We start from the raw sequence: 24,550 nt of genomic DNA on the forward strand, positions 1-24,550 counted from the left end.
ACGTCTCTGACCCTCAGTTTTGCAAGGCACCCACTTTGACAAAGAGAATTAATTCTACCCTTGTGGTATTGTTACGTAACTGTACTTCAGAATCTCTAGTGAGACGCCCTGTGGGTTGATATCATTCATCACGCAAACATGATTCTTAAGATGCTTTGTGGATTTCCTTATTCAGTCCAGCGTGTTAGCAAGCAAGAGAAGGTCAACTCTTTTTTTTTTTTTTTTTTTTTTTTAAGGCAGAGGCTTGTTCTGTTGCCCAGGCTAAAGTGCAGTGTGGCATAATCATGTCTCACTGCAGACTCAACCTCCTTAAGCTCAGGTGCTTTTCCTGCCTCAGCCTCCCAATAGCTAGGACACAGGCATGTACCACCACATCTGGCTAATTTTCTTATTTTTTTTATAGAAACAAGGTCTTGCTATGTTGCCCAGGCTAGTCACAAACTCCTGGCCTCAAGCGATCCTCCCACCTCAGTCTCTGGAGTAGCTGGGACTAGAGGCATGAGGCAACACACCTGGCTAATTTTTTTTTATTTTTTGTAGAGAGATGGGATCTTGCTATGTTGCCCAGGCTGGGAACTCTTTATATTATGGGGAAAGGCTGTGTACTGGGATAAATGTACAACAAATACTTTGTGCATCTCCGTTTAGTGATTATTTTTTCAATCTTCACGTGTGTTCCCTTCCTTTTACCGGTGGGTTCTATATAGGCCTGGTGCGAAACAAACCTGCGGAGGTGCATCAGCGAGCAACACCGTTTTGTCTGCGACACCTGTGACAAGGCGTTCCCCATGCTCTGCTCACTGGCTCTGCACAAGCAGACCCACGTGGCGGCAGACCAGGGTCAAGAAAAGCCGCAGGCCACGGCCACGCCCCCGCCTGGTGACGCCCTGGACCAGAAGGGCTTCCTGGCCTTGCTTGGCCTGCAGCACACCAAAGACGTCAGGCCTGCCCCCGCCGAGGAGCCCCTGCCGGATGACAACCAGGCAATTCAGCTCCAGACACTCAAGTGTCAGCTACCTCAGGACCCCGGCTGCACCAACCTGCTGAGCCTGTCACCTTTCGAAGCTGCTTCCCTAGGCGGTTCTCTCACAGTTCTCCCTGCGACCAAGGACGGCATAAAGCACCTGTCCCTGCAGCCCTTCCAGAAGGGCTTCATCATCCAGCCTGACAGCAGCATTGTGGTCAAGCCCATCTCTGGCGAGTCGGCCATCGAGCTGGCAGACATCCAGCAGATTCTGAAGATGGCGGCCTCGGCTCCTCCTCAGATCAGTCTTCCGCCCTTCTCCAAGGCCCCCGCCGCCCCACTGCAGGCGATCTTCAAGCACATGCCCCCTCTGAAGCCAAAGCCCCTGGTCACACCACGGACGGTGGTGGCCACCTCCACGCCCCCGCCTCTCATCAACGCCCAGCAGGCTTCCCCCGGCTGTATCAGCCCCAGCCTGCCGCCACCGCCCCTGAAGCTCCTCAAAGGCTCGGTGGAGGCGGCCTCCAACGCCCACCTGCTGCAGTCCAAGTCCGGGACCCAGCCCAGCGCGGCCACGCGGCTCTCCCTGCAGCAGCCGCGGGCGGAGCTGCCGGGCCAGCCTGAGATGAAGACGCAGCTGGAGCAGGACAGCATCATCGAGGCCCTGCTGCCGCTGAGCATGGAGGCCAAGATCAAGCAGGAGATCACTGAGGGGGAGCTCAAGGCCTTCATGACAGCGCCCAGCGGCAAGAAGACGCCCGCCATGCGCAAGGTGCTCTACCCCTGCCGCTTCTGCAACCAGGTGTTTGCCTTCTCGGGGGTCTTGCGTGCCCACGTGCGCTCCCACCTGGGCATCTCGCCATACCAGTGCAACATCTGCGACTACATCGCCGCCGACAAGGCCGCGCTCATCCGCCACCTGCGCACGCACAGTGGGGAGCGGCCCTACATTTGCAAGATCTGCCACTACCCCTTCACTGTTAAAGCCAACTGCGAGCGGCACCTACGCAAGAAGCACCTCAAGGCCACCCGCAAGGATATCGAGAAGAATATCGAGTATGTGAGTAGCAGCGCGGCCGAGCTAGTGGATGCCTTCTGCGCCCCGGACACCGTGTGCCGGCTGTGCGGTGAGGACCTCAAGCACTACCGTGCCCTGCGCATCCACATGCGCACGCACTGCGGCCGCGGCCTGGGCGGGGGCCACAAGGGCCGCAAGCCCTTTGAGTGCAAGGAGTGCAGCGCCGCCTTCGCGGCCAAGCGCAACTGCATCCACCACATCCTCAAGCAGCACCTGCACGTGCCCGAGCAGGACATCGAGAGCTACGTGCTGGCCGCCGACGGCCTGGGCCCCGCAGAGGCGCCGGCCGCTGAGGCCTCGGGGCGCGGGGAGGACAGTGGCTGCGCTGCCCTTGGTGACTGCAAGCCCCTCACTGCCTTCCTGGAGCCCCAGAACGGCTTTCTTCACAGGGGCCCCACCCAGCCTCCACCTCCCCAAGTCTCGATCAAGTTGGAGCCCTCCAGTAGCTTTGCAGTGGACTTCAATGAGCCCCTGGACTTCTCTCAGAAGGGCCTGGCACTGGTCCAAGTGAAGCAGGAAAACATCTCCTTTCTGAGCCCTTCTTCCCTGGCCCCCTACGACTGCTCCATGGAGCCCATCGACCTGTCCATCCCCAAGAACTTCAGGAAAGGGGACAAGGATTTGGCCACTCCCAGCGAAGCCAAGAAGCCTGAGCAGGAGGCGGGGAGCAGCGAGCAGCCCTCTCCCTGTCCAGCACCCGGCCCTTCTCTTCCTGTGACTTTGGGGCCCAGCGGGATCCTGGAAAGCCCCATGGCCCCTGCGCCGGCGGCCACCCCGGAACCCCCAGCGCAGCCCCTGCAGGGCCCTGTTCAGCTGGCGGTCCCAATCTACTCCTCAGCCCTGGTCAGCAGCCCTCCGCTCGTGGGCAGCTCAGCCCTCCTGAGTGGCACAGCCTTGTTGCGTCCACTGCGGCCCAAGCCCCCCCTGCTTTTGCCAAAGCCCCCCGTGACCGAAGAGCTGCCCCCGCTGGCCTCCATTGCCCAGATCATCTCATCTGTGTCCTCGGCCCCCACCCTGCTGAAAACCAAGGTGGCGGACCCAGGGCCCGCAAGCACTGGCAGTAACACCACGGCTTCAGACAGCTTAGGAGGCTCTGTCCCCAAAGCCGCCACCACCGCCGCCCCCGCTGCCACCACCAGCCCAAAAGAGTCTAGTGAGCCTCCCGCTCCAGCCAGCAGCCCAGAGGCTGCCTCTCCCACTGAGCAGTGCCCAGCGGGCACGTCGAAGAAGAGGGGCCGGAAAAGGGGGGTGAGGAGCCGACCCCGCGCCAACAGCAGCGGGGTGGACCTGGACTCCAGCGGGGAGTTTGCCAGTATCGAGAAGATGCTGGCCACCACAGACACCAACAAGTTCAGTCCGTTTCTGCAGACAGCAGAGGACAACACTCAGGATGAGGTGGCCGGAGCCCCTGCTGACCACCACGGGCCCAGTGATGAAGAGCAGGGCAGTCCCCCAGAAGACAAGCTGCTGAGGGCCAAGCGGAACTCGTACACCAACTGCCTGCAGAAGATCACCTGTCCCCACTGTCCCCGGGTTTTCCCTTGGGCCAGCTCCCTACAGAGGCACATGCTCACACACACTGGTAAGAGGGCCACTGGGCTCCCAGGCAGTGAGTCCTACTTCCTGGCAGAGGGAGCCACGAGTGGGGGGTCAAAAGCGAGACCCATCTCCCACAGCTCCAGTTATTCCTAGCTTGGCTTCTTCCCAAGTCTCCGAAGCCCTGAGCTTGTCTGGTGGTGCTGTATTTCCTATGTGCTCTCAGTACCCACATGGTCTTTGTGCAGGGGCTGAGCCCTCCAAGGGCAGCATTCTACTACTGAGTGTTCATGCAGAGTGTTTTGAGGTGAAAGTGGTCACAGGCCCTCAGATCACTCATGGCGTCGCCTCATCCCTTCCGGAGGTGGTAGCCAGATTATCTACTGGGTTAAGCAGGGAGGCGGCTCCAGAGAAGTGAGACTTTGTATTAAGGTATTGGGGCATAATGAGCTCGGTGCTTTGACATTCCATTCCAGTGTCCTCAATGCAGCTTTTTAAATTTTGAAAATTTTGTGAAGTTTTTTTGGATGCCATGTCTTCTTAAAGATAAATATTACAAATTGTGATGTTGGCTGTTTTCTTTCAGTTCACTAAGGCAGTCACATCTTCCCCTGTTGATTGTGAAAATCAGCAATGAGTGGTGGTGGAATGTTTTAAAATTTCTGTTTATACTACAGTTGCAAGCCTTTCTGAGAAACTTCTCTCAGAATGGCCTGGCGCTGGTCCAGGTGAAGCAGGAAAACATCTCCTTCCTGAGCCCTTCTTCCCTAGCCCCTACAACTGCTCCATGGAGCCCATCGACCTGTCCATCCCCAAGAACTCACACCCAAGTGTGAAAAAATTCTAAGTAACAGACTTAAATTGTCAAAGTGATACCCCAAAAGTATCTTCCTTTTTTCTTTCTTTTTTTTTTTTAATAAAAGAGTCTCACTATATTGCTCTCAAACTTCTGGGCCCAAGCAGTTTTCTTGCCTCTGCCTCCCAAAGTGCTGGGATTACAGGCATGAGCTCCTGCACCTGGCCCCAGAAGTATTTTACTTTTTTTGAGACGGAGTCTCGCTCTGTTCCCCAGGCTGGAGTGGAGTAGTGTGATCTCAGCTCACTGCAACCTCTGCTTCCCTGGTTCAAGCAATTCTCCCTGCCTCAGCCTCCCAAGTAGCTGAGATTACAGGCATGCACCACCATGCCCGGCTAATTTTTGTATTTTTAGTAGAGATGGGGTTTCACCATGTTGGCCAGACTGGTCTCAAACTCCTGACCTCAGGTGATCTGCCTGCCTTGGCCTCTCAAAGTGCTGGGATTACAGGCGTGAGCCACTGCGCCTAGCCTGCCCAAAAGTATTTTTCAAATGTTAGTTTCTAGAAGTTGATTTTTAAAGAGAAGTTTAGGATAGGAATATACTTTAAATAATTTTGTATCAGGTGCTTCTAGTATATAAATGGCCATACAACTGTCATCTGAATTATAATTTTCTGAATTTTCTCAGTGAACAGTCTCAGTATTCAGTGATTTATGTTATTGAACTAAGGGCAAATTAGTGAGATCCTATCTTTTTGGAGTTTACAACCAAAATATTAATAAATAGATAGGGCCTAAAACCAAATGGTACTGGATTGGCGAATAAAATACAGAACACCAGTTAAATTTGAATTTCAGATAGACAACAAATAATTTTTAGTATAAGTATTTTTATGTAGTTCTTGGGATTTACTAAAAAATTATTTGTTTATCCAAAAATCAAATTTAGCTCTGGGCATCCTGGGTTTTTTTGTGGGTTTTTCTTTTTGTGCTAAATATGGTAACCCAAGGTAGTCAGGAGGTTTATGACAGGATGTTGAGGGTGGGTTGTGGGAACTGGTGTGAGCCGTGCTCTGTATCCAGGTGGAAATGCATTCACAAAGCTTTGGAGAAGCTCGTGGAAGGCTGTTTCTCCTAGATGAGGTGGAACAGCAGGAGGGAGGTCATGGAGCCGCCGCTGGATACCTGAACAGTGTGCAGAATGGAGCCTGGGGAGGGAGAGGAAGCTGGGAGCCAGAGAGAGTTGTGGCTGGGAGCGATAGGACTCTCAGAGGCTGCACTGGTCACCAGAGCTTGCCACACAGACACGGCATTTCTTTCTGCTGTGGTGGGTCCTTGAATCCAGGGATTGAGGAGTAGCAAGTCAGGAGTGCCTATCCAGGGAGGACTCAAGGAGAACCAGGATTTCTACTGCCCTTTCATACCACTGTCTCCCTGTTAAAATAGTTTAAGCCTGACAAGTAAAGCAACCATGCTAATGGTGACAGCAGCTCAGGGAAGAAAATGCATCTTCAAGAGAAGGTGCCTCTTATAGCAGTGTCTTTTGCTACCTTTTTGGGTGCCACCTGTTTATCGCCTACTGAGAGTTTATGGAGAAGTGAGTCTTTGTGTTACCACTTTTCAGAAAGCAGATGGCCTGGATCTGATGATTGGCTTGGCTTGCCCCCTTCCACAGTGCTCCCACCTCCCCGCTGCTGTCACCCAACCTCCCCATCTTCCTCCTCCAGTATTTCCTTTTTTAAAAGTTGTGCCCATGACTTTGCAGGTGCCTGATATGTGTTCCCATTTGTGAATCCAGTCGATTGCCTGGCTTTTGAATGCCACAATGTCAGTGTTGGTTTAAAATTTAGTAGCATCTGAAACTGAGCAAGAAAGCAGGAGGTTTGTTTAAGTTAGGATGGGGTAGATATAAATATAAACATTCTGCTTCTTGTCCCTTAAAAGTTACTGATAACCTTGATAGATGTGTCTGCTTTGGCGCAGTCCCTGTATCCTATCATAATGTGTTCTTGGTAGAGCTAGTCTTCATGACAGTCCTGTGAGGGTGATGTCATCCATGTGTTGCCACAAGGAAATTGAGGTTTACTTTTAAGGAGCTAACTAACTTGCCTACAGCCATATGGGGAATAAGAGATGGAGCTACTGTTCCAAGCCAGGGTCCAGTTCTGTGCAGCTGCCCACTGGTCAGGGTGTGTGTGCCCAGTGTGTCCTCTGTGTGAAGGCAGAAGGCGGGCAGGGTACACCTTCCATGCCTCCCTGTGTTCCCACATGTCCACATTGCAGAAGATTTGGAAGTAGTTTGAGATAAGGGGGGACACCACTGTGGATCAGAATGTTATTAGCTAATTTGAGGCTTAATGACTCCAGAATCCTGTTAGCCACATGCATAGACACTGTATGAAGGTTGGTGCCCATCGAGCTCCATTAACTTTCTTTGCTGTGCTTCACTCTCAGCTTCCAGGGATGTTCAGCATCACCACTGCTAAATCATGTTAAATGGAGCACTTGGCTACATCCAGTGTCGTGTTAGAGCATTTTCCATTCATGGAGCATTAGAGCTGGAAGGAGCCTGGGAAGTCATCTGATGGGCCCCCTCTCCCCACAGACCTGATCTTTTTCCTGGTAGGCAGCTCTGCTGTCTCTCAGAGCCACATGGATCCTTGGCTCCCTAGGCTTCTGTGAGGTGCTATCTCCAAAACTTTGAAAAAAGTCTTGAGTATACACATGTTAAACATTGACTCTGCAGCCACCCTGCAAACAAAGGTGTTATTCGGAGAGGATGTTCTGTGGGGTATTTTTGTTTTTTCTAGTTTTTTGCTTTTGTACAGACGAGGTCTCACTATGTTACCCAGGCTGTTCTCGAACTCCTCAGCTTTGCAAAGTATTGGGATTATAGGTGTGAGCCACTGTGCCTGGCCGTTTTGTGTTTTTGAGTATAGTGTTAAAATCTAGCTGAGTTCCAGCCAGAAGCATTGAGCAGCATCCGGTTTTGGACTGCATTTAAACAAACTGTCTACACCTTGAATGCTGGCCTCCTACCCCCTCCGCAAATGACTGTACTGTCTCTACTTTGTCTCAGAACATGTGTTCTCCAGTCCTCCCAGTCCTCAAAGGGGCAGCAAGAAGCACATCCGGTGTTCAGTGTCCAACGAGGGCTATACCTGCTGGCTGCTGGCAAGGAGCATGTGGCCTCAGCCTTTTCTTGCTCTCGGCTCAGGTTCCAGGAACTGTGTTTGATGAGGAAGCTGGCAGGGCTGTCATTTTTCATACCCCCTGGCACAGTCTCCACACACACCTGCCTTTCCTCCTTCCTTCCACTCCTCTCCAGCTCTCTCCCAGACCATACTTTCCTGCTGATGAGGACAGTTCCTGGTTCCTTACCTTTCTCTACCTAAACGCGCCACTCCATAGGAGACAAGAGTGCACTGTTCCTGCCTTTACCCCTCAGGAGCATCTCGTGTGTTTTTAGGCCACAGGTGGAGGAGAGGGTGCCAGAAAACACAGCCAGTCTGTTCTAGCCTCTGTCCTCATTTTCTTCCCCCTTCCCTTTGCTCCAGTTCCTTGTCCCACAGTGATGGGCTTGGAACTATGGGGTGTCCATTCTGGGCTTCCCTGGCTTGCTTGCTTTCTCACGGGTGCTTTGAGCGCCTTTTTTGAGCCAGCTCAGGCTTTCCCCCCCACACCCTTTCCTCCCTGCTCCTACCTGGCAGTAAGGGTCAGAGCTTCGGTCAGTGAGTCATCCAAACCTGAATGTGGAAAGCACCTGGGACACCACTTGTATTTGGCTCCTTTTAGCTTTCTTAAAAGACAGCTTTGGCCATTTGTACCCAGTCCTGTGTACACTTCTGCCAAATACAGAGAGAAAATACCAAAAGAAAGATACCTGCATGCAGGGCTGGAGGAGCAATGGAGAGAAGGTTGGGCTGCTCAGGCTGTCATCTTGTTACAAAAAGAAAAGCAACTGCAAGGTTTTCTATGCTAGTTAGACCCCACCTTTCTAACCCTGATTGTCTTTGAAAAATGAACAGAAATGTTTTCAGTTCTGTTTTTTTTTTTTTTTTTTATCTTGGAGGCCAAGGCCCCAATCTCATCAAACTATTCTCACTGTTCACTCTTCTCTTGCCCCAATGTCCTTCTTCGCTTCTTCGTTTCTTGACTGTTCTGGGAGAGTAAACACTGGCTAATTTTTTTTGTTTCTTTTTGGAGGTTTTTTTTTTTTTTTTTTTTTTGAGACAGGCTCTCGCCCTGTCACCCAAGCACCCTGGCTAGAGTACAGTGGCATGATCACAGCTCACTGCAGCCTTGAACTCCTGGCTGAGTTCAAGTGATCCTCCTGCCTCAGCTTCCCAAGTAGCTGGGACTACAAGTGCACACCACCATGCCTGGCTAATTTTTTTATTTTATTTTTTGAGACAAAGTCTTGCTCTGTAGCTCAGGCTGGAGTGTAGTGGCGTGATCTTGGCTCACCACAACCTCTGCCTCCCGGGTTCAAGCGATTCTCCTGCCTCAGCCTCCAGAGTAGCTGGGATTACAGGCGCGTGCCACTGCACCCAACTAATTTTTTGTATTTTTAGTAGAGACAGAGTTTCACCACATTGGCCAGGCTGGTCTTGAACTCCCGACCTCAGGTAATCCACCAGCCTCGACCTCTCAAAGTGCTAGGATTACAGGTGTGAGCCTCCGTGCCGGCCTTTTTTTTTTTTAATTTTTTGTAGAGACAAGGTCTCACTGTGTTGCCCAAGTTGGTCTTGAACTCCTGGGCTCAAGCGATCCACCTCCGTTGGCCTCCCAAAGTGCTGGGATTATAGGCATGAGCCACTCTGCCCAGCTGGCTGATGGTTTAAGCGCTCGCGTTGGGGCTTGCAGAATGCTGTAGGTCCTGAGTGCACAGGTAACTCCCTGTGGTTACAGGTGCTTTTACAAATCCCCTCCTAAAGCAGTTATTCGTGGCAACTACCAAATAAATAGAATCATTTGCTACTTTCTATATAGATGGCTGGCCAACAAGTGTTTTTGAAACCTGTGTTATTATAAAATACTAAACGGGCCCATTTTCCTGCATCCCTGCAATCCAGAGAGCCCACCACTATGTAAAAATGTCAGACTTACGCAGTGAAATGTGAGCTTTTAATGACTCACGTGAGTTGTTATGTCACTTTGGGAGCCTTTGTAGTTTGATGCAATACTTTCACATCATGGATTGTTTTCTGAATTTAGCATTAATAGGGACCGTCTCATGGGGACGTCAGCCTGGCAGTCCTAACCAACTGTAAAGGTGACGCACTTACCAGTGTGAAAATTACAGAGTAAAACCATGTGACAGGGGGAGCGAGAAGCCAATTGTTTTCTTTGAAATCAAGAATCCTATCATAGTAGCTTCTTACTTGTTTTCCTCTTGGCCCAGTTCTTTTCTCAATCTGGCCAGACTCAGAGAAGCAGCAGTGTTACCTTTTGACAATAAAATGTTAAAAGTACTTTATTTTTACTTGAAATTATTAAATACTGTGTTCAATTTTAAATGAAAAACAATAAGTAATTTTTTTCATTTTATTTTATTTTTGAGACAGAGTCTGTCTGTCGCCCAGGCTAGAGTGCAGTGGCACAATCTCTGCTCACTGCCACCTCCGCCTCCCAGGCTCAAGCGATCCTCCCACCTCAGCCTCCCCAGTAGCTGGGATTAAGGTGTGCACCACCATGCCTAGCTAATTTTTGTATTTTTAGTAGAGACGGGGTTTCACCATATTGGCCAGGCTGGTCTTGAACTCCCGGCCTCAAGTTATCTGCCCACCTCGGCCTCCCACAGTGTTGGGATTACAGGCGTGTGCCACCGTGCATGACCACAAGAAGTAATTTGGAAGACACACCATAAACACTGACATACTGTACAACTAGTCACACTTTTTTTTTAATGTGGATGTTTTAAAAATAAATTTTGCGGAAAACACCTGCAGAATGATATGAGGAGACCCTGAAAACAGTCAGTGGGGTTCTCCACTTCTGTTCAGGTTGCCTTGTGGAGCTACTCAGAAGCACACAGGCCAGGTTTCTGGGTTTCTGATTCTGCCCTTTCCAGTTTTCTAATTCTGTTGTCTTTGATTGTTGCATCTTTATTCTTAAAAGCGCCTGAGGAGATTTGTAAGCATCATCTTAAAGGGTCTTTTAGCTCAGGTGGGAATCAATGTCCCCTGTCTCTGATTATTACTCCTGATGTGAAATTGTGGCCATGCTGTCATGGGAGTGGTGCCAGGTCTACACCTTCAGGCTCTGTATGAATGGCGCCCCCTGGAGTCGTGTGACACAGCCATGCCGGTCAAGGCTAGTCCCTCCTTCCCCTGGGAAAACACGTGGCCCCTCTGGCTGGTCCCCAGGTGCCAGGCCCTTGCTGTGCATTCACAGGGGAGTGCGTGGCCTTGGACACCTGCACTAGTTCAGGCTTCTATAGACATTAATCTAACGCCAGAGGCCCCTGTGATCTGTGTTTCCAGGGAGCAGTGTTTCATTGTGGCAATCCCAGGGTTATGAGACAAAAGTACTGGGCCCCAGCTCTGAAGTCATGTTGGTTAACACACAAAACCTTTTACCCTGTAACATTAGCAACTGGGACCTTGGACTGCAGCGACTTGGGGGAAAGGGAGGAATTCAGTGATACACAAATGATGCACCACCGACTTCCATCTCCTGAAGGCCCCTGATCCCCTCCCTCCTCCTCTCTTTTCCTTTCCACCTTCTTTTTCCCTTACGCTTTCTTTCTCCCTCACATGCATCCACACAAACCCAGGACAAGTTGTAGAGGAGCTTCGATTGCATTTTGAAACATGACGTTTACAGCACAAAAGGAATCCAAGTAAAAGGAGAGGGTAGGCAGACCAAAGCAGGAGGGGACTGTGCCCCTCTCAGTGGCTCACCCATCTGTGCGTTTGGGATGGGTCTAGGGGTGAGGGAGGGCTGCCAAAATGTCCTCTTCACGTGCACACCTATTGAGTGGAGCACATGATCAAATGCAGACATAGTTACATATTGGTCCCTCATTTGCAACCAAGCTTGGAGCAGGGGGGAACAAAGAACCTTTAATGTAATGAGAAAATCTCCTGCCTCTTGCCACCTAGGACCACAGTGAACTTGAGCAGAGGTCACTGCAGGATGTCTCGGCAAGTCAGACAGGAGTTGTCCTGGGAAGTCAAAACTCACTGCTCCCATTCCCCTGTGGGAGGGACACAGCCACCAAGGCCAGGAAGGGGGACTGGCCACCCTGGCCGGGGGCTGTCCCTGACTTCTTCTCTTCATGGGCCCCCAAAGATACCCAGGGGTTCCCCATTGGATTTCCTAGTGTCCATATTACGGTGTCCTTGCCACACTAGAACTCGTTAGAGGGCGTCTTTCTCTTTGTGATAGAATATAGGTGTTTTCTTGCTGTGCTCTAAAATCTCTTCATTCGCTTTTTTTTGTTGACGTTAATATTTTAATTGTAATACCATTGTTTTACTTTAAATGTATATTTTCAGTTTCATTTATTTTAGTATTTTGAAGACAAAAATTCATATTCCATTCAACTTAGGAAAAGGGAGAATGATCATTTTAGTCATTGATGTTCTTTTTTTTTTTTTTTTTAAATGTGTTTTGTTAATTTTCTTGAAGGGGTGGAGGAGGGGGGAACAACTGTCAATGATCCCAGGAGAATAAACAAAAGCGACTTTTCTATTTCATTGCAGTAGAAAGCCAGATAAATATATATTTTTTTTCCTGCTTCAGGTCAGAAACCCTTCCCTTGTCAAAAATGCGATGCCTTCTTTTCTACCAAATCTAACTGTGAACGCCACCAGTTGCGCAAACACGGAGTTACCACCTGTTCCCTGAGAAGAAACGGGCTTATCCCCCAGTCAAAAGAGAGTGATGTTGGATCCCATGATAGCACAGGTAGTGCCGCCAGGTGAACAAGAACCCAGGAAGAGGGAGAGAGAGGAGTTCGGTTAAGAGTTGTAGCAAACTCCGGTCCGAGCTGTGGAGGGGCTGCTTGTTCACTTCTCTGTAGGATTCAGAGCCCACAGCCTATTAATAGAAAGGCAGGCCCTGCTGATGATTGGGAGGGAGCATAACTCCTGGGTCAGATCGCCTGGACAGACAGCAGAAAACAGTGACAGTGCCCCTCGGTGACTCTCGGGGCTGCTAGGGAAGATCTGTCACCCTCTTGGCAGAAGAGGCCTTTGTTCCCGATGTTGGGAGGTGGGATGTATGGGAAGGCCTACAACTTTAGCCCTGGGTATGAACTCATCTAAAGGGGATGTGAAACCCAAAGGTCTGGGGAGCCTTAGCCTCTGCAGCCTCCTCGGGAGCAGGCCTGGGCTCCCTGGGATATCAGGGTATTGCAGGAACGAGGGGTGCGGTGTTCTTCTTTTCAATAACTCTCTTCCCGGTGTAAGACTGTCCTTGTTTGAAAAAGCACTGTGCATGTCCTTTCTTTAATCACGTTTCTGCTTGACCTGAATCCGGGTATTATTCTCCTGTGCTGATGTGTGCTTGCTCCCTCCAGCACCCACAGAGCAATTAACGGCTGCCCGATACGTCTTGTGCCACCTTGTTTCCCTTATAGTTTCTGAATTTACTCATGTCCTCTATCAGTACACTCCATCTGCTCAGACTGCTGGGGTTCTCCATCCTCACCCCCAAGAGCAAACAAAACGAAAGCCAGCCTACTGCAGGCCACTTAGATATCCCGCCAGTTGGCACTGGTTAGTAACGGGGACAGCATCATGGTGCTGGGTCCAGTTCTGCAAGTCTTGAAAACCTGACACTATCTCATGGCTGTGAGGAGATCCCCCCAGCTATGTTTTTTTAGGGTTGTGTTTGCATCCTGTGGCTTCTGTTCCTCAGACTAGGGTGGAGATGGGGTGCCCTGTAGTTACGAGGCACCCCTGCCTCAGGAGTCAGTGTGGACCGAGGGTTGGGCATTAATCTTAGCCCCCTTGTCCTTACCTTGGTTACAGGGATACAGGGTGTATCTGAAGTGGAGAGGCCACCCTTTGCCCATCTGTACGCCTCCCACTGAGCCCTAGTGAAACCAGCTGTGAGTGCTCTTGACTGCCCAACTGCCAGTCTAGATCAGATCCTCTGAGGGTATGAAAGGGTAAGCTGGTTTGCTCACTGCTTCACCAGCTTCCACTTCCACATAACTCACCAGTATCTTTCAGTGAAGAAAGATGTGGGTGCCCACGGGATCTTAGCCTAACTTGGACCCCTGTGAGCCAAAGATGACCTGGAGTTCAGCCCACGGGAATCGCACACCAGTGCTGGCAGGCACGCGTTTGCTGCAGACCATCCTGTTAATGTTTAACCATCAGCCACCACATTACCTGTTAGTCTGGAACATTTTCTTTCAGCCTGGTTTATAAAGCTGCCCTGTGATCTTCCCATAGTGGTTCCACAGTAGCGAAAGCAGCCGGTAACTGAGGGAGCTGAGGGGGAGCCCTTGGGTTTCCATGTTTATAAATAAGTCTTAGTAACTCCGTGCTGGATGTGCATTTTGCATTCAGCTTCTTTATCATAAGGGAGGAACAAAGACTGGGGCTCCTGCTGACATCTTCAGACACAAAGCTGAGTCGGAATTTATGGTCTTAGCTTCGGTTCAGCACCAAGTGTATTTATAAGTTTGCAGTCATAAGTTTTGTTTTCCAAATCCCAATAAAGCCCTTTCCCACCTCCACCCCACCCCGGAAGTTATATAGGTTTCCTTGAAGGGATAAAGCCTCTAGAAAAAGAAAAGTCACTGAAAGTTGTAATGTGAAACCAGCAAAGAGAAAATATATGTTTGGTTTAGTTGTGGTCACAGTCCATGGTGAGAAAAGGGACTGAGATTTAAGTGGGAGAGAAAGGAGGTTAGGGAGGCAGAGTTTAGTGATTTCAAGGAGGATTTTAAAAACCAGATGAGCATGATGGACATAGGGTGAAGCCTTCATTCTGGGTCCCCCCCCGCCCCATGAAGTTTAAAAAGTGAGGCTTTGAAGGAAGACCACTTAAAAAAAGGCAGGGAGAAAAAAAGGAAATGACCAAGGAGGTCCTTGAGGGGTTTTCTAGGCTTATATGCCTAGGTGGCATTTTCTTAAAATTCCTACACATGTTTTATAATGTAGGTCTGACTTTTTTCAGTCTCATAAAGTCCCCCAAAAGAATGCTAAAAATGCGACAGTGGGGGCAGTTCTTCCTTAAAGGTCCATTTTGAATATTCACATTTCAACTGAAATTCTTCATTCACTGTCCTGGAGAGAGAGGCACCCTGGCTCCCTCTGCCCTTGAGGGATATGCCCTTGGTCCTTCCTCCGATGATGCCCCATCTTTGTGTTTGTAGGCACCTACATAGGGCTGTTTTTAATTCGTATAAACATGAAAGTGTTTAAACTCTCCCTTAATGGCGGCCACCTTTACCAGCCCAGAAGTCCCAGATGTCAGCATGGACTGCACCTCAGGAAACCCTCTCAATCCTCAGATGCTTTGGGTAGAGTGCAGACACAGCAGCTTCCCCTGCAAAGGCACTCCTGCCAGGTCAGATAATTACTTAGGTTGGTAGTCTGTCACATCGGTTGAGGCACATTTAATTTTTAGGAAGCAATAGATCTTTAATTGTTGAGCTGACTAGGGCCATCTCCACTGTCCCGTAGGAGGAGCTGCAGGTTTATTATCTACCAGGATTCCTTCTGCTTCCTCTAGCAGTTTTCTTAGTTGTTGAACAACACAAACCGAGGGACTGATGGGGAGAGGGAAGAACTGCATATTTTTAAGGTAGCATTGCTTATAAAAAGTCATCAGCTCAGCTACCTGCATTTGGGAGTCTGGGTGTTGAGGGTGGGGATTTATACAGCACCTGGCCTTATAAGTTGACTATTCATGATAGTTGAAGAGGTGAAGTTTTTTGTTCCTGAGAATCACTAATGAAAATCAGTTGTTTAGAATGTGAAGGGCACAGCCTACGCTGCTAAAACACTCCCCCTAGTGGGAGTTTGGTAGAATACAACCAAGCCCCCTGTGTCCAGAGGGAGTTGGCCTTTAATTGTACTCCAGGTGATCTCCATTATCCACACAAAGGAAGGGCAAGAACAATTTGATCTTATATTTCTTTGGGTTTTGTTTCAAAATTTATTTTACTTTTTTTAAAGCTCTATCATGTTAAATATGTTCTGTGCAGTTAAAATAATGCATGTTCTTTGCTGAAAGAAAATAATAGAAGTGTAGTCTAGGATATACTGGGGACAAAGGGGAAGTAACCAGAGATTAAATCTTCTTTTAAAAATTACCGGTCGGGCGTGGTGGCGCATGCCTGTAATCCTAGCCCTTTTAGAGGCCGAGGAGGGTGGATCACCTGAGGTCAGGAGTTCTGAGACCAGCCTGGCCAACATGGTGAAACCCTGTCTCCACTAAAAATACAAAAATTAGCTGGGCATGGTGGCTCACACCTGTAATCCCAGCTACTTGGGAGGCTGAGGCAGGAGAATCGCCTGAACCCAGGAGGCAGAGGTTACAGTGAGCTGAGACTGCACCACTGCACTCCAGCCCGGGTGACAGAGCAAGACTCCATCTCAAAAAAAAAAAAAAAAAAAATTATTTACAAAGGCCAGCCACAGTTGCTTATGCCTATAACCTCAGCACTTTGGGAGGCCAAGGCAGGAGGACCCCTTGAGCCCAGGAGTTCGAGACCAGCCTGGGCAACATAGGGAGACCCTGACTCTAGGGAGGGAAATTACCCACAAAGCCAGCAAACAAATTGAGCACTTTGTATTTTTATTGTAGAGTTTATACCAATATCCATTCTATAGATGCTCTTTGTTGAAATGATTCAAGAAAACGAACATCTACTTTTTCCTTGGAATGTGGCCCAGACATTGGTGTGCATATCCCATGACTCATATTCTTTAAGCTTTTGGATAATTTTGCAAAATCGTTTCTTCTTTAAAATTTTATATTCACGCCATAATATTTCCTTCTGAAACCTCTTGAGATACCCAAACAGTGGCTGCCAAAAAGTACAGTCAGTGTAAAACTAATGAAGTGAAATGATGTAAGTAGCCGCATTATGCAGATGGCCGTGGGTAAAGCCTAAAGCCCCAAGCAGGTGTGAACAGTAGGTACTGTCTCCTCAGACCTCAGGATGGGGCAGGACCAGCTCCTTAACCCCAGCCCTCCTGACCGCCTTGATGGCAAATAATCAAGCATGTGACATTGAGGAGGAGTGATGGATGCAGGTTGACATTCTAGTTACACCTGATCACGTCAAGTGAGAATCCAGGTTAGGTGCGTGAATCTGCTGGCTCAAGGACTGCAATCACATCTGGCCTATTGAAGGAGGGGCATCTTGTACTTGTGCCATAAAACAATGACTTTCATCCACCTAATTATCAGAGGAACTTCTGAATCCCCGCAGTAATAAATCAGACAGTGGCCGGCCACGGTGGCTCACGCCTGTAATCCCAGCACTTTGGGAGGCTGAGGTGGGTAGATCGCCTGAGGTCAGGAGTTCGAGACCAGCCTGGCGAACATGATGAAACCCCGTCTCTACTAAAAATACAAAAATTAGCTGGGCGTGGTGGTGGGCGCCTGTAATCCCAGCTCTCGGGAGGCTGAGGCAGGAGAATTGCTTGAACCCAGGAGGTGGAGGTTGCAGTGAGTGGAGATCACACCATTGCACTCCAGCCTGGGCGATAAGGCGAAACTCCGTCTTGAAAAAATAATAATAAATAAAAAATAAATCAGACATAGGATCTGCAGCTGAATAATAGGTCCCACCAGCTTCCAATGTACTGTCATAGTGCATAGTTTTAAGAAGTTATTAAGTCCTCTTTCAACCTTAGTAAAGAGAAGGCCTTTTGACACTGTTTGATGTGAGTATTGCAATCGTGCCATCCCTTAAAAGGACTGTTGAAAACTGATAGGCTTTCCACATACAGTTTTACTGGGTGGAATGGACAGATAGGAACAAATCAAGAGGCAGGAAGGGTAGGTGAGATGCCTGGAACCCAGAACCCCTTGTCTTCGCAGGCACCCACAGCCCTTCACAGTCCACTCCCCTCACTGTGTGCTGTTGCCAAGCCTGGCATCAAGGGTGTCCTTCCTTTGAAAGATTTCCACCACCCCTGGGAGGCTGACAGCTAGGAAGCCTACAAGCTTGCCTGCGCCCTCTTGGGTCTCTGCGGCCTCCACCTGGAGATGAGCATCAGGCAAGAGTGTGCATACCATACACACAGAATGCAGGCTTGGGGTCGTTTCTTCTGAAACTCATCAAGACCATGCTTTGGAGGATTAGGGGTAGGGGTGGTCCTGTGTATGTTGCATGTTTGTATGATCTCTTTGCACTGGAAAAATAACTTACAACTCAAGCTTCCTCAACCTCCCTAGCGCTGCGAGTCTCTGGAATGCACCCCTCTCCTGTCTCGCAGCCCCTGTCTGCCCTGCCTGAGTCACTCACACCTTCCTGGGGGCGGGGGCAGTGGAAGCCAGGGGTTCAGGGGCACAGCCAGCCCTGGGAACACACCTGAGGTGATGTGGAGGCTGCTTTTGCCTTTCTTACGTCCCCAGGGTCATCTTGGTCTTCCTGGGGGATGTAACAGGTGGTGAGGATTTGGGCCGAAAGAAGTCCTCACTGGTTTGGGGTTCAGGCTGCTGGCGTGGGTCTAGCCCATTCCCGGCGACATCTCTGGCATGGGCGTAGCTGGTGGTGCCCCTCTGAGCCCTCCCCGCTGTGCTTGCCCCACAGACAGTCAGTCGGATGCGGAGACTGCAGCCGCCGCGGGCGAAGTGCTAGACCTCACCTCACGGGACAGAGAGCAGCCGTCGGAGGGCGCCACTGAGCTCCGCCAGGTCGCAGGGGATGCCCCTGTGGAGCAGGCCGAGGCGGAAACGGCCTCGCCAGTGCACCGGGAAGAGCACGCGCCTGGGGAGAGCCAGGAGCCGGAGGAGGAGCATGGCACTGAGGAGAGCGCTGGGGACGCCGACTGCGCGGAAGAGGACGCATCGAGCAACCAGAGCCTGGACCTGGACTTCGCCAGCAAGCTCATGGACTTCAAGCTGGCCGAGGGCGAGGGCGAGGCAGGCGCGGGGGGCGCGGCCTCGCAGGAGCAGAAGCTCGCCTGTGACACCTGTGGGAAGAGCTTCAAGTTCCTGGGCACCCTGAGCCGCCACCGGAAGGCGCACGGCCGCCAGGATCCCAAGGACGAGAAGGGAGATGGTGCCAGCACTGCAGAGGAGGGGCCGCAGCCTGCCCCTGAACAGGAGGAGAACCCCCCCGAGACCCCGGTGGGGGTGGTGGAGTCGGCCCCGGGTGCCGGGGAGGCCTCGGTGGAAAAGCCCGCGGAGGAGACTGAGGGCCCCTCCGACGGGGAGAGCGCGGCCGAGAAAAGGTCCTCGGAGAAGAGCGACGATGACAAGAAACCAAAGACAGACTCCCCCAAAAGCGTGGCCAGCAAGGCAGACAAGAGGAAGAAGGTCTGCAGCGTGTGCAACAAGCGGTTCTGGTCGCTGCAGGACCTCACGCGGCACATGCGCTCCCACACAGGTAACCAGGGCAGGCCAGGTACCCGGCCCAACAAGAGGAGGCGAGTTGGGCACCTCTCCTAGGAGCTCCCCTAAAGCGGCGCTGGAGGCCACCGAGAGAACGTTTGCTTACGTTGCCGGTGTGCCCTTTAAGCCCGTGAACTAGAAGTTTTAAGGAGTTGCACTCTTAGCCCTTGAAGACGGTGCAGGCCTCCTGCAGCCAGGCAGGAGAGGGTCCTTGGCCGTTGTGTTTTTGAGAACGCTGTGATCCGCCTCTTAGCTCTGCTGCCTCCGTCTCCCCATCTGTAGAGTGGGGGTGACAGCTGCCCTGTTTCATAGAGGTATCTAGGAGAGGGTGCTTGTGCTGGGCATTTGGGCCACTTAGTCCTGTTTAGTCCTGTGGCCCGGACGACAGGTGCTGCCCCAGGCCGCTGTGGGGCAGACACCCTGGGTGATCCATTAGGGTCAGGAGGGCCTTTTCCTTTCTTAGCCATGCAGCCCGGCTGAGGTGACTGGGACAGGACCCTTAGCCACTGCCCTTCACACTGTTCCTAGAGTTCACCCACCACCTACAGCGTGGAGGCTGCAGACCCCAGAGCAGGGGCGCTTACTTTGACACAAAGACCTGAATATGCTCATGGAGTCCAGAGATACATCCTTCTTCCTTCCAAAATAACCTGTCCCTCCTCTCAGCCGCAGCTTCCCTCCCTGTCACAGCTGCAGCCCGCAGTGAACCCATGTGCGCCGACCCAGCGCAGTCGGCTCTGCCCTGCGCTTGCCGGCGTGAAGGGCCAGGGTCCGTGGCTCTCAGAAGAGGGATATTCTTGGGCTCTCAACAAGCGTGCCCCGGGCCTGGCGTGTGAGCCATCAGGAAAGCCCCCGCTGCACCACATCGCAATGCAGAGGGTACCTGGTGCCTCTGACCTAGGTGCTGCTGTCCATGCAGATCCCTGAGAGGGTCCACTCCTGTCCCCCTCTAGATTCCTTCCCAGGCTCTGGTCGAGGCCAGTCTGCACATCTCCTGAGGCTTCTGCTTCTGGGACCTGGGTTTTCTGGATCAGTATGTAGGGTGCCTGGGCTGAGAGAGGAAGGAGAGGAAAGGTCTCAAACTGACAGCTTGAACCAGCAAACAGAGCTTGTCCGTCCTCAGTTTGCTGGTTCAAGGAAGAGGCCTCTGGCTGAGTAGGAAGGAGTCCTGGCCCCCCGCACATAGCCTGGGAGCCTCATTCTTCCTGTGCAGATCAGGGTGCAGTGGGTACTGGTGCCTTTTGGTTAATGGAAATTCTTTCTTCCATTGTTCCAGGGGAAAGGCCATACAAATGTCAGACCTGTGAGCGAACCTTCACCTTGAAGCACAGCCTGGTTCGCCACCAGCGGATCCACCAGAAAGCCAGGCATGCCAAACACCACGGGAGGGACAGCGACAAGGAAGAGCGGGGTGAGGAGGACAGCGAGAACGAGTCCACCCACAGCGGCAACAACCCGGTCTCAGAGAACGAGGCTGAGCTGGCTCCCAACGCCAACAACCACATGGCCGTCACCCGGAGCCGGAAAGAGGGCTTGGCCAGTGCCACCAAGGACTGCAGCCACAGGGAGGAGAAGGTCATGGCAGGGCGGCCGTCTGAGCCTGGCCAGGGTGACCTTAAACCAGAGAGCCCAGCGGCCCTGGGGCAGGACCTGCTGGAGCCGCGCAGCAAGAGGCCTGCCCACCCAACCCTGGCCACAGCTGATGGCGCCTCCCAGCTCCTGGGGATGGAGTGACAGCCTCAGTCCCCCTCAGCACAGACAAAAGCTAGCAGAGCAAAGCGTCTATACTTCATGGGGTTTCCTCAGTGCCCTTTGACTGTTGGGGAGTAAGAGAGAGAGAGAGTGCGAGAGACAAGCAGGAGCGTGGCTGCTCGCTCAGTGCCATAGCCTTACCGCAGCCTGCGCGGGAGGCCACAGCCCATGCCGATTCCAGTGCCTTAACTACTTACCGGATCCCTCCATATTATCGTGGGTGTTGTATTTTTCCAAAATGACTTCTTAAACGAAACAAATATTATAATGAATTGTCTGGAGAGGACCTCTTCATTTGAGCATTAGCGTTATTTTGTATTGGTGTGTGTGAGCTTGTTCTTGTGAATCTGTGATAGCACCGTTTGTTCTGTGAGCTGGAAACAGAAGGAAAAAACATACCCTTGGGTACCCATAGCCAATAACTGGAAGAAAATGATGTGAATGTCATGTAAATGACCAGAGGAAAGATGGATAAGATGATAATTTCTTAAACAGACATTTTCCTTTTTTCTGTGTGCTTCATGGTGGAGCTGTCATCTGGTCCTTGGTATTACAGGATGTGGTTGATGAAGGTTTCCAATATGGTTTCAAGCCAAAACCAGGAAAGATTTTAGCTTCAGCCTCATGTCCGTTTCCAGTCTGTCAGCATTAGACATGGTCACTGTTCAAGTTTCAAGACATCCATTCTTAACTATAGAGAAGAGTTACTCCCCTGGCGTCTTAACCTATGGAAAACATGCACGGATAGCATATATTTGATTGCCTCCTCTTCCCTTTCAGTATATGTATTATTAATATTATTATTATTATTATTAGTTCATCAGTTTGCTGTTCTCTGCAGTGAGCAGAATCAAATGGGCAATATTTGTCCTGGGAGACCTGTGCCACACCCAGGTCCCCGTGTTAACGTGTGCCTGTGGCTGTGGTTGGCACCCTCAGGTGGTAGCTCTTCTACTGTAATGAGACAAGCCTTTCTTCTGTCACTGCAGAATTTAGCAGGGGCCGTGAGCAGTCTTCCCAAGCACGGCCCAGGAGCAGCTCAGAGAGGGTGGAGTGAGGATGCGTGCATCCAGGGAACAGGCATCAAGAAGCCAGGGCTGTACCTGGAGCACTGCAGAGATGACTTTGGAGAAAGCAAAGCAGTGACCCAGTGACCAGGCACGTTACTCATGAGCGAGGTATTCCCAGTCTTCCTGCTAAGCCTAATCCAAGCCTTACCCAGCTGTGCTACTGTCATTTGCAAAGCAAGGAAATACTACTACTGGTAATAAAACTACACATGCAAGATGTCAGATGAGAAATAGGTTTATATTTACCTTCCTGCGATGTGGGGTTGGTGCTTGAAGATAAATGTGCTGTTTCTAGTTTCCTAAATAGCCCAAACCCCTGGGTGCAAAAAGGCAGGATTATTTTTACCCATGAGCATCCTATGCAGGCAATAGACTTCCCTCACTGTCCCCGCCTGCAGGGAGGAGAATGTACCCCACTGTACCTGAGCTCCTGGTCCCTCAGCCAAGACCCCAGGGGCCCCCAGCCAGCCTGCTGCTGGGGACCCCTGTGCTTGCTGCAGTGTGTGGAGCCTCTTGCCTTCCCCTGGGGAGGCACCCCTGTACCCCACCTTCCTTCCCCTGGCCTTTTCTGGCCCCAATGCTCCTCCTCTACGTAGACTTGTTCGCACAGAAACATGCACACCCCCTTTTCTCCGCCACTTCACCAGTTTCTGAAATCCAACCTCCCAGCCTTCAAAGGAAGATAGATATTCTTGAGATAATGAAAAGTGATATCTTCGCATACGAAAGGAAAAAAGGTTGAGGTATATATGATTTTTAACTGTATTAGGGATGTATGAACCAGTTTAAAAACGAGGTTTTATTTACTGTAGAGATGGATGCAAATCAGAACCAATGATCCCTTGGTCTACTTAGTTAAAACCAGTTCATACATCCCTTAGGTTTTTTTTTATTATTATTATTACAGTTGTTATTGTTATTTTTGTTGTTATTATTATTTGGGGTTTCTTGTGTTTTTTCTTTGCGACTCTCCACACTAAACTTGCAATATTGTGGGGAGAAGCTGTGACTAAACTCTACGCTGCGGTGAGATGTAGCAGTAATCAGCTCCCAGCGACGTGTGTAGCCGGGGCTGCCGCTCGCAATAATCACTATTGATTTAAAGCTTTACTTAGCCTTGATCTGTACCCTTGTAGTCAATAAGGTCTTGCCACATTTTATTAGTGAGGTGGAGAAACGTATTATTTGTTTGTTGTTTTTGCCCTTCCCCCACCCCCCAATATTAAACTGTGAAATTTGTGATTTGTTTAAACTCTGGGTGAATCATAGCTTAGTTTGCATGTCCAGCTAATTTGTTTCTATACATTTTGTTTGATTCTCTTTCTCCTTCTCTCAGGGCTTTTACAAAAAAATATATATATATGGATCTTCTGAAAAGTTTTTTGAGGTGCAAGTTTTTTCTCTTGTTTTTTGTTTTTCTCATTGATTAATGGACATGATGCTGAGATTCAATCACTACATGAAACACCTGGCTGTGAAAACAAAACAACCCAGAGGGCTGTTTTCCAGGCAGCTCTGGGGAAGCTACGTAACAGTCGGATGCCAGTTTCGGGAAGATTCACCATACGTTCTGACCCTCTGTTCGTCTCTTTCCTCTCCTCTTTCTTCAAGAAGGAAATTGATCCTAGTGATTTCAGCCCATGCATTAAACAGGAAACAAAAATAAATTTGTAGAATTCATATTTTTCTAAAGGGAACTTAAAAACTGCTGCTACATGTTATGTACAAAACTGGTTTATGCCACATGAACAGAGAATCACAAGTTTGGTTTTGGTACTTTTTGTTCCTCTTTGTATTCAGTTGTATAGAACTTCCAAATTCAGAATGAGAAGAAAGCTGTTCTGTATCAAACCATCTAAGCAATAAATGTTATATTTTAAAAGCGGCAGATTGCCGGTCACGTGGTCGTCCTGTTATTTGTCGTGATCCCATCCCCAAACCCACAGCCCACTTGGGGCAGGTCCCAGGTGTGCAGTACCACTGGGGGGAGTCGCATGTGCCCAGGAAAGCTCTTGTCACCCAGGCAGCATTTTTATTTGCGCTGGAGGCTGGGGCAGTGACTCTTGCCTATACTCCCAGCACTTTGGGAAGCCAAGGCAGGAGATTCACTTGAAACCAGAAGTTCAAGACCAGCCTGGGCAAAATAATGAGACCCCTATCTCTACAAAAAAATGTTTAAGAATTAGCTGGGCATGGTGGTACATGCCTGTTGTCCCAGCTATTTGGGAGGTTGAGGCAGTGGGATCGCTTGAGCCCAGGAGTTTGAGGTTGCAATGAGCTATGATCCTTCCTCTGCCCTCCAGCCTGGGGTACACAGCAAGACCCTGCTGTATATAAAAGCACTCGGCTGCAGTTGTGAGAGCTGCTTTGAGAGCATGTGGAAAGTTAAGTGCATGGCCACAGTCAGAGCTTCAGAGTGGAGACCTTGGTGTTGGGTGCACAGGGCCAGGAGGCTGGACCTAATGAGGCACCACAGTGCAGGCCACTCTGTCATTGGCTAAAGCCAGCATTTTTGTTTCCTGTGCACTAATGCCTAAGAAGTCCGCCTTGCCTCTTCTTCCCCCAACCCAGTTGTAAGTGATTGAGTCAGCACCTAGCGGAGGGAGAACAAAGTCTGTTAGTGTGACCAGATTTTGGTGAGATGGGAGGGGACAGCAACCCTAGGGCTGGGGATGATGCACGTTAAAACACATTTGGGTAAAATAGCAATCAGCAGAGCCCCAACTCCTAGCAGAGCCTCAACTCCTATAACTAGGGAGTGGCTCTCAAAAAGCAACACTGGGGGCCGGGCGCGGTGGCTCACGCTTATAATCC

General features: G+C 50.3%; 1 protein-coding gene across 9 annotated transcripts in view; it reads left to right on the plus strand.

Moving 5' to 3' along the window:
• Window positions 1–23,636, plus strand: part of RREB1 (ras responsive element binding protein 1) — a 147,011-nt gene extending 123,375 nt beyond the window's left edge. For 7 of the 9 annotated variants that reach the window (XM_063665788.1, XM_054492774.2, XM_063665787.1 and 4 more), the window contains 4 exons: window positions 708–3,624; window positions 12,126–12,290; window positions 18,112–18,909; window positions 20,191–23,636. In XM_063665788.1, coding sequence (XP_063521858.1) covers window positions 708–3,624; window positions 12,126–12,290; window positions 18,112–18,909; window positions 20,191–20,648 — 4,338 coding nt within the window. In that variant the 3' untranslated portion in view covers window positions 20,649–23,636. The remainder of the gene's footprint in view (window positions 1–707; window positions 3,625–12,125; window positions 12,291–18,111; window positions 18,910–20,190) is intronic. The other 2 variants (XM_054492780.2, XM_054492779.2) reach the window with 1 other exon arrangement.
• The last annotated feature ends 914 nt before the right edge of the window (window positions 23,637–24,550 follow it).

This window comes from Pongo pygmaeus, chromosome 5, assembly GCF_028885625.2.
Source record: "Pongo pygmaeus isolate AG05252 chromosome 5, NHGRI_mPonPyg2-v2.0_pri, whole genome shotgun sequence".
NCBI lineage: Eukaryota > Metazoa > Chordata > Mammalia > Primates > Hominidae > Pongo > Pongo pygmaeus.